This window comes from Dipodomys ordii, unplaced genomic scaffold (genome assembly GCF_000151885.1).
Source record: "Dipodomys ordii isolate 6190 unplaced genomic scaffold, Dord_2.0 Scaffold31, whole genome shotgun sequence".
NCBI classification, from domain to species: Eukaryota; Metazoa; Chordata; class Mammalia; order Rodentia; family Heteromyidae; genus Dipodomys; species Dipodomys ordii.
The window spans coordinates 7,230,154-7,240,262 of NW_012267247.1; the positions used below are offsets into that span (position 1 = coordinate 7,230,154).

The 10,109-nt window shown below is 44.0% G+C and overlaps 1 protein-coding gene across 1 annotated transcript in view; it reads right to left on the bottom strand.

Annotated features, from left to right (window-relative positions):
- Window positions 1-278: 278 nt before the first annotated feature.
- Window positions 279-10,109, bottom strand: part of Smyd4 (SET and MYND domain containing 4) — a 50,494-nt gene continuing 40,663 nt past the window's right edge. Inside the window, exons 6-11 of the mRNA XM_013016313.1 lie at window positions 8,353-8,535; window positions 7,795-7,958; window positions 5,448-5,580; window positions 3,791-3,907; window positions 3,487-3,610; window positions 279-740 (exon numbers count right to left, since the gene is read on the bottom strand). Of these exons, the coding sequence (XP_012871767.1) occupies window positions 587-740; window positions 3,487-3,610; window positions 3,791-3,907; window positions 5,448-5,580; window positions 7,795-7,958; window positions 8,353-8,535 (875 nt within the window). The 3' untranslated portion in view covers window positions 279-586. The remainder of the gene's footprint in view (window positions 741-3,486; window positions 3,611-3,790; window positions 3,908-5,447; window positions 5,581-7,794; window positions 7,959-8,352; window positions 8,536-10,109) is intronic.

Genomic DNA, 10,109 nt, shown 5'->3' on the forward strand with positions numbered 1-10,109 from the left:
GAGGCTGAGATTTGAGGATCTCGGTTCAAAGCCAGCCCAGGCAGGAAAGTCCATGAGACTCTTATCTCCAGTAAACCAGTAGAAAACTGGAAGTGGTGCTGTGGCTCAAGCGGTAGAAGGCTTGCCTTGAGCTGAAGAGCACAGGGATAGCGCCCAAGCCCAGAGTTCAAGCCCCAGGACTGACCAAAAACAAAACAAAACAAAACAAAAATCTCATGGCTTTTCCTGCCCAGGCTGGCCTCTTACCATGATCTTCAGATCTCAACCTCCTAAGTAGCTAGGATTATAGGGCGAGCTACTGGTGCCTGACTAACTACAATCTTTTTAAAGAAACAGGCCTCTCCAGATTCTAGTTGGAAGTCTTTTCTGTGTACTAGTTTTCTGAAGAGCTGTTTGCTATTCAAGGTACGTCCATGAATGCGTGAGTGTCTCTCTCCAAGTGTAGTATTTTCCAGTTTTCCCTGCCCTTAACACACTAGGATGGCTGTTGGGCAAACTGCCTTTCAGCTGACAGCTAAGCAGCAGGACCACTCTTTCAATTCATCTGCCAGGGCTCCTTTCCTGTGGCCAGAGTCCCTTGGGGATTCTATACTGAAGGCCCCACAAGGGCTGGTGGCAAGTCCAATAAACAAGATCTCATTTCTTGGAGCTCCTTGATTTCACTGCTCTGAGGGCCGACGTGCACCATGAGGACCTTTTCTGCCTTCTGTATGGTATTCAGAGCCTCAGGTACTGCAAACCTGAACCAAGGGAGGCAAGAGAGATCAGTTCACTGCTGGTTAAGCTATATATATATATATTATATAAGCTACGAATGTTATATATAAGCTAAATACAAGCTATATAATATATAAAATCATTATGTAAGTATAATATTATTATAGTTATATTAGTATATCATAATTATAATATATAAATGATGTTATAAATATATAATATATGTTATATATATTTGCTAGTCCTGGGCTTGAACTCAGGGCCTGTACCTGAGTTCCTGATGTTTCTGATGTACCTGACCAGGCCTTTGCTCTCAAGGCTAGTTCTTTACCACTTGAGGCACAGCTCAACTTTCAGCCTTTTTTTCTTTTTCTTTTTTTTTGTGATTAATTGGAGATAAGAGTCGCAAGACTTTCCTGTCTGGGCTAGCATCAACTGTGATCCTCAGATCTCAGCCTTGCTAGGTTTACAAGTGTGAGTCACCAATTCCCAGCCAAACATTTTCTTTTTCTTTTTCCCAGTCCTGGGGCTTGAACTCTGGGCCTGGGCTCTGTCCCTGTGCTTCTTTTGCTCAAGGTTAGTGCTCTACCACTTGAGCCACAGCACCACTTCTGGCTTTTTCTGGATATTTATTGGTGATAAGATTCTCACAGCCTTTCCTGTCTGGGCTGGCTTCAAACTTGGATCCTCAGATCTCAGCCTCTTGAGTGGCTAGGATTATAGGCATGAGCAACCAATGCCCAACTCAAACACTTTCTTATACCCAATGTACACTAATGGCAGTTCTATTGAGGTTGGAGGTACTCTATCCAGAAATACTGAAGTGAGTGTTCACCAAATGGCAAAAGGGTGGTAAGGATCAGCTCATTAATTGTCTGCACTCTATTTCTGTGGTATTGGGGTCTGATCTTGGGGCCTCATGCTTCCTCTACCAATTGGGACATACTTCTGGTTCTGATTTTGGCTAGCTATTTTGGAGATAGAGATTAGTGAACTTTCCTGCTTGGCTAGCCCTCCAGATCTTACCCTCCTGAGTAGCTATGATTACCAGCATGAGTCATTGGTGCCTGGCTCCTTATTATAATTTTTTTTTTTTTGTCAGTCATGGCGCTTGAACTCTGGGCCTGAGTACCGCCCCTCAGCTCTTCAGCTCAAGGCGAGCGTTCTACCACTTGATCTACAGCCCCACTTCAGGTTTTCTGGTGGTTTATTGGAGATAGGAATCTCACAGTCTTTCCTGCCTGGGCTGGCTTTGAACCGTGATCCTCAGATCTCAGCCTCCTGAGTAGCTGGGATTATAGGCGTGAGCCAACAGCGCACAGCCTTATTATAATTTTTAATGGTTTCTTTCTTTCTTTCTTTCTTTCTTTTTTTTTTTTTTGTTGGTCGTGGGGCTTGAACTCTGGGCCTGGGCACTGTCCCTCAGCTCAAGGCTCAAGGCTAGTGCTCTATCAGTTGAGCCACAGCGCCACTTCTGGCCTTTTCTGTTTATGTGGTGTTGAGGAATCAAACCCAGGGCCTCATGCATGTGAGGCAAGCACTCTACCACTGAGCCAAAAGCTCAGTTTCTTTCTCTCTCTCTCTTTTTTTTAACTTTTATTTACTTTTTTTTTTTTAAAGTGGTGCTGGGGATCAAATCCAGGCCTCATGCATATCAGGAAAGCACCCTACAATTTCCAGCTATGTTTATTTACTTTTTACTACAGTAATGAGGATGGAACTTAGGGCTTTAAGCATGCTAGGCAACTGCTCTGCTCATGAGCTATGCCTCAAGCCCCTCTTTTAAGCTTCATTTTAGACAGGGTTTTGCTATGTAGCTGAGGCTAGTCCTGAACATGTAATTCTACCTCAGTCTCTAGAGTGCTGGGATTAAAGGCATGTACTACCTTGACTGTCTGTCTCTTTTAACTTTTAGTTTCTGAACAACTCACATCTTGAGTTGATGATTGTGCTGTTAGGGGTGACTTGCACGCTACAGGAGGTTTAGAATACCTTAGCCTCTACCCACTAGATGCTAGTAACCTGCATTCCCCTCTCCTTCTCCCCCTCTCACTGTCATAACAATAAAAATGTCTATCCAGGTGCCAGTGACTCATGCCTGTAATCCTAGCTACTCAGAAGTTGAGATCTGAGGATTGAGGTTTGAAGCTAGCCTAGGCGGGAAAGTCCATTAGACTTATTTCTAATTAACTACCAAAAGCAGGAAATAAAGCTGTGGTTCAAGAGGTAAAGTGCTAACCTCGAGCAAAGAAGTTCAGAGATGGTGCCCAGGTCCTGAGTTCAAGTTCCAAGACCAGCATACACAAAAAAGTCTCCAGTCAGTGTCAGATGCTATCTGAGGCAGAAATCAGTCCTGGTTGAAAACAATTTCTTTAAAAGGCATAGGGTGTAAATTAGGAAAAAGATCAAGAGCCTGGAGTAGAAGGTGCTGGAAATAAGACAACCAAGGGCCAAGAGAGGTGTGATTAACCAGGGAGGAATGAGAGGGAATGCTACACTGGTAGAAGGGCACGGCTGCCCAGCCAGGCCTCCCTGGGGAAACTCTTCAGAGCTAAGAGCTTCCCTCATATCTCTAAGGAGGAAATTCTAAACCTTTAAGTTTGTCAGCAAAACTGAAAGCAAGGATCTGTCCTAAAGAGGAAATAAACAAGTTTCAACATACTTCAAAAGCACTATAGGCAAAAAGTGCTACATACACTGAAGCTCTTAGTAAGAAACAGAACAGTATGTGCCCTGCAGGCAAAGTGCTAGCAAAAGGTTAAGACTTACCCATTGAACAAGACTTGAGCCAGTTTGAAGAGCTCATGGCCCACTTCAACACTGGTTGGCCCATAGCGGGCCTCAACCACTTGGAGACTCTTCTGTAGATGGGCAGCAGACTTTTGCCAGTCCCCTAAGAGAAAAAAAAAGAATCTTACTGTAGAAAAGAACCACAGTAAACTGTGGATGAATTCTCAGGGTGAAGAAAGCTCAATGGAAGGGAGAGCAGCATCTATTTGAATATTGAGAGAACGAGGAATGGTGAGTATTGTGAAAAAACATACAAGGCAGGAAATGAAAACATGTGTCGTACCTAAGGTGGCATAAGCCTGGGCCAGGTTATCCTCAATCTTCCCCACCATGGTGTGCTCTCTCCACAGGAAGCTCTTGGCATCTTGCTGGTACACTAACAACTGCTGGATGGCTTGCTCTATTGATTGAAAGGAAAAAATGCTTCTTATACACAAACCTCAGCTTGGAAATGAGAAGACAAGTATCAGGTCTGCATCAGCTAGGCATTCACATGTCTCCATGGGCCCACAGTGTTCCAGTGCTCCCCATTTTTTTTATTGTCAAGATGATGTACACAGGGTTACAGTTATATACGTAAGGCTATAAGTACATTTCTTGTCAAATTTGTTATTCCTTCCCTCATTTTTCTCCTTCTTTTCCTCTCCTGAACTCCCCTCCAAGTCATACAGATCATTTCCAACATACGATCTTGAGTATATCACTGTTGCATTGGTTTCCCCCTTTGTCTCACCATTCTGTTGTTCCCCTTCCCTTCCCTAATTCAAATAAATGTATATATAATACCAGGGTACCAAAATAAAATACAGTGATAACAGGGGATATATCGTAAGAGGAAGAACATACAAAAGAAACAGAAAATCACATAGTTCATTAAAAACAACAACAACAACAAAAAACCTCTTGTGTCCATGTCTTGGAGTTAGCCAGTGTTCCCCATTTACTCTGGGTTCCCAACATCCACTCTCCAATATATCCAACCCTATAGTCCACTCATAGTCATTTCTTTTGCCTATGAAGTATAGGCTAAAGATCACTTTTCATAAAGTAGTGTAATTAAATTCTTTCTTGGTCAAGTTCTAATGAGGGCTGGGAATGTGGCTTAGTGGTCGAGTGCTTGCCTAGCATGCACCCTGTATTCCATAAACCACATAAACAGAAAAAGCTGGAAGTGGCCATGTGGCTCAAGTGGTAGAGCTCTAGCCTTGAACATAGAGAGGCTCAAGGATAGAGCCCAGGCCCTGAATTCAAGGCCCAGGACTGGCTAAAAAAAAAAATAGTAATGGGGAGTCCTCTTTCAGTGCTAGACATTGAACCTAAAGCCTCATGCATATTAGGGAAGTGCTCTGCCAGTGGATTGCACTGAGTAGGATTCTTATCTCTACTGGGCGCATGCTCTTACCACTTTCTAGCCAAGACTGACTCTGAGGATCACCTTCCTAGAAAGTCATGGAAGTGGGCTGGGAATGTGGCTTAGTGGTAGAGTGCTTGCCTAGCATGAATGAAGCCCTGGGTTTGATTCTTCAGCACCGCAAAAACAGAAAAGGTGGGAAGTGGCGCTAGAGTGTTAGCCTTGAGCACAAAGAAAGAGCTCAGGGACAGAGTCCAGGCCCTGAGTTCAAGCCCCAGGACCAGCACAAAAGGAAAGAAGGAGGGAAGGAAGGAAGTCAGTCAGGGAAGTCAGATATAAGCCTCCAGTCATCAGGGATACCAGAATTTGTTATCTAATGCATAAGTAATCAGCTTCAATCATTTATCTTTTTATACAAGGACTGCTAGCTAGGGTTTGTTTGTTCTTACTGGCCAATATAGCCACCTTGTGGCTGCTACAGGGATATTTCAATACAATTCTTTATTCCTGAGTTTTCTTGATACAAAGTGCTATGAGAATACATATAAAAGGGAAAGGGCTGGAGGACCAAGGATGGAGTCAGTCTCACCTAGTTTACCATTTCTGAGAAGCTTCTGGGCCATCTCAACGTGCTGTTGAAGTTGCTGTAACCGAGAGAGCAGATGGTCCCTACTGATGGATTCTGCACAAGATCTGGTGTCACAGCTCAGTACAGCATTTCCCTGTGGAAGTCAGTTCTGTCTTTACTCCTAAGTCACACTCAGTTCAGTTATTAACATTATACATGCTCACATTATGGGAATACTGACTCTATTGGGGAGGGGAAAAAGATTTCTTTTTGGTTGGTCATAGGGATTGAATTTAGGGCCTAGGCACTGTCCCTAAGCTTTTTTTTTTTTTTTTTTCCTCTCTCTCAAGGCTAGGGCTCCACCACTTTGAACCATAACAGCACCACTTCTGGTTAACTGGGGTTAAGGGTCTCTTAGACTTTCCTGTCCAGGATGGCTTTGAACCAGATCCTTAGATATTAGCTTCCTGAGTAACTAGGATTACAGGCATGAGTCACTGGTGCCCAGCTATGGAAAAAAAGTTCTTGCAATAATATATTATGAGGGGCTGGGAAGGTAGCTCAGTGGTAGAGCGCTTGCCTTGCATGCATGAGGCCCTGAGTTCTATTCCCCAGCACCACATAAGTAAAAAGAAAAAAAGCCAGAAGTGGCGCTGTGGCTCAAGTGGTAGAGCGCTAGCCTTGAGCTGAAGAGCTGAGGGACAGCGCCCAGGCCCAGAGTTCAGGCCCCACGACCGGACCCAAAAAAAAAAAAAAGAAAGAATGAAAACCAATACAAGGCTGGAAGTGTGGCACAAGTGAGTTAAAGTCAGCCTAGCGAGTTCAAGACCCTGAGTTCAAATACTAGTATTGCTATTAAAACAAGAAAAAAGAAAAAAATACAAAATTACCAGGAAAAAAAAGAAAACCAATACATAAGGGGTTAGGTGAGGCCCTTTCACAGTTTACCCAGGGTTTACCACTTTAGCTTCCCTGTACAACCAGCTCTGCCTTTTACTTACAGTACCCTCAGAAGAGCATGGATCCTATGACAGCAGGGGCATGGGTGCATTGCAGATGTTGGTATCTGTACCATCACTTGGCATAACAAACCAACTTCTCTTAAGGGTGCCCCCTCAGCCTCCCTCTGTCAATGCCATTAAGCTGAGAGAGCTCAGGTGTGGGGTTTCCCTCTGGTTCAAAATGGAGGAAAACTCCATTTTCTCTAGCCACAGTCACTGGGTCAGTGATGCATAAGACTTTTGTTCCAGCTGCTGTTGGAATGCCACATGTTTTTATTCCCCTGGGCAGGGAGGATCAGGAAGTTAAGCTGCTGTCCGCCACCTTACTGTACCACCCTGTCAGGGAAGTATGTGAGGATGGGGGTAGCACAGCAGGAATGGAGCTGCGACATGCAAAAGTGGGTTCTAGGTGACATTCCTGAGCCCTTGGATCAAAGATGTATCTTTGTGTGTGTGTTTGTGTGATTGGGGAATGGTGGTGGGGACTAGTACCAGGGTTTGAACTCAGGGCTTTGTGCTTTCACTTGGGGCTTGCTTGCTTGCTTGGCTGGTGCTTTACCACTTGAGCCACACTTTTAGTCCAGCCTTTTCGCTGGTTGATTGGAGATGGAGTCTTATAGACATTTTTGCTTAGCTGGCTTCAATTGGTGGTTCTCCAGATCTCAATCTCCTAAGTAGCTAGGATTGTAGGCAGGAGCCACCTGTGTACTGGTGCCAAGCTGTATCTGAAGCAGCTCTACCCTGAAACAAAATATTTTTTTTGAGACAAGCTGGTTCAAATTTAAGATTCTCTTGCCTCTGCTTCCTGAGTACTGGGATTATAGACATGTGTCACCAGGCCCCAGCATAAAACTTTTTTTTTTTTAACCAGTCCTGGGGCTTGAACTCAGGGCCTAGGCACTGTCCCTGAGATTCTCTGGGCTCAAGGCTAACACTCTACCACTTGAGCCACAACACTACTTCTGGCTTTTTCTGCGTATGTGGTACTGAGGAATTGAACCCAGGGCTTCATAAACGCAAGGCAAGCACTCTACCACTAAACCACATTCCCAGTCCCCCAGGATGAAACTTTTTAATGAGTTACTTGAGCAAATGAATATCTAATTCCTTTTTATTTCCTTCCTTGAATCAGTTTAGGTGGCACTTTATGTCACGTGCAAGAGACACATCACTAAATCTAACCTTAACCCTGTCATTCCTTTAGAGAGACAACCAATATGTGGGGATGGTTTACAATATGGAAATGTTATTACTGTGTTCAGCACCTACAAGCCCCTAATAGCTTTCTTCTAAAGACTGATGACTTTCAGGAAGGATCACTGTCCTCTGGGAAGAGTAGACTGAGAGAAGGGAGAAGAGAAATTTACCTTCATAAGTGCTCTGCAACTGTTACAACAGAAGGCTTCCCACCTGGGCCCCACAGCTGTTCTGAGCTCCTCAGTGTGACAAGCTGGACAGCTGCAGTCAAAGAAGTACTGAGACTTCAGCTTCTGTTGCCTTTCAGCAATACTCATCCGGCTCTCATGAGGCCCTGCAGAGAGATCAACCCCAGCTACTTCTTAAAGCAAGAGAGTTAAAGACTATTCACAAGTCTGCAGCTCAGCAAAGGAGCTGGGTGATTCATCACACAGCAGCAAAGTTTTACTTTACATTGGGGGATTTGGATTCTCAAATAGTTTTCAAAGTTGTTGGAACAGGGAGAAAAGAAGCTGAGCTGTTGAGGTAGTGCATAGGGATTAAGTAGTGAAAGACACAATAGCCTGTCCACTATAGGGCTTCCTACTATGATTTTGGTCTAAAGATGCATTGCCTCTTCCAGGAAACTGGACAGATGGAAGCATCTGCCTGATGACTTGCTCATTCCTATCCAGCTTGTTATTTTTGGCTGGAAAAGGGCAGGCCAGTGGTAAGGAAGCTTTGCTCACCATAGCAGTGGAGAATCTCTTGCCCTTTTCCAATCTGCTGTGTTGCCCGAATGGTGACGACAGTGCCAGCGAAGGACAGGCTGGTGTTGGGGCTGCAGGAGTGGTTCAGTAGACTGACAACAGGGAAGATGCCTGTGGCAAGGCGTACCTGCTTGCTGCTGGTAACGAAGCTCTCTTTAGATCCTGAAAGCACAAGAGGGAAGAGGAAAAATGCATCAGGCCATCAGTGCTGACCTCGCCATCCTTTCCTCAGAAGATGAGCTGAGCAGCTGGGCCTGAAGCCCATCTGAGTCATTGCTCCACAGCCGGATCCAATCTAAATTGGATGGAACATGAGTCATGACAAACTTTGGGCCCCAGGAAACAAAGTGAAGGAACGCATGAAAAATCCACTGGAATCCTAAAACTTAATTGTTATGTCCCTATGCCATAGCTAAAAAAATAAAATCCCTAAATTAGAATTTATTAAAAAATAATCAAAAAGGGATTATCAGCATGGAGATTTCTAGACTGTTTCATACTGTTCACAAAGACACAGAAGCCAGAGTACCTGTTGAGACCATTTCCCAAAGACAAGTGCTTTTAACTGGTCTCTGGTTCATTAAAAGAACAAGTGGCCAGTTATTATACTAGACTTTATAGACTTTTTGTGCCTACAAATATATATAAAATGAATATTCATTATGCATACTGCTTCATTTTACCCTTATCCCTCCTTTATGGGAAACCAGTCAGCAGTAATTCTCACCAAAGCACTCTCTGTACTAGCTTTATGTAAGTTAGTCTCATGTTCCAAACAATCTTTGCAGCACAGTTAAAAGCAAATGAAGCCAGGCACCAGTGGTTCATGCCTGTAATCCTAGCTACTCAGGAGGCTGAGATCTGAGGATAATGGTTTGAATTCAGTTGGAGCAGGAAAAGCTGTGAGACGCTTATCTTCAATTAACCACCAGAAAACCAGAAGTGGAGCTGTGGCTCAAAGTGGTAGAGCACTAGCCTTGAGCAAAAAGCTCAGGGACAGCACCCAGGTCCTGAGTTCAAGCCCCATGACTGACCAATTTAAAAAAAAAAAGTGAATAGATGTAACAAGAATTGTTAGCGCCAAGCTCATGTACTTATGTTCATATATGACTTCTTTGTACTCATGTACAAGCCAATGAATTGGTCAAGGTTTAGATATCCGAAAAAAAGCAAAAACAACCCAATTACTTAGAAATAGGAATGGTAAGCTGGTCTTATCTCAATTTCTAGAACTCATGAGGCTGAGGCAAAGAGATTGCAAATTTAAAGCCAGCCCAGGCAACATAGAATTATAGGCCAGCTGAACTTCAGTGCAAGACCCTGTCTCCAAAGTAAGAGTGAGGAGAGAGTGAGAAGAGAAAAAGGGAAATTTTTTTGTTCCATTTTGGAGGTTCCAGTCCATGGTAAGTTGGGCCTGTGGTGGCATAGGACATGGCACAGGACATGGTAAGAGTGTGTGGCAGAGGAGGCTGCTTACCTCATGGTGACTAAGCAAAAAGAGAAAAAGGAGCTGGGTTCCAGTAGCTCAATCTTTGCTACTTAGGAGGCTGAGATTTGAGGATTGTGGTTTGTAGCCAGAAAAGTCCATGAGACTCTTATCTCCAATAAACTGTTCAGAAAAAGCTGGAAGTGGCATTGTGGCTCAAGTGGTAGAGCACTAGTCTTGAGCAAAAGAGTTGAGGGACAGCATCTCAGGCTCTGAGTTCAAGCCCCAGGACTGGTACACGTACACGTAC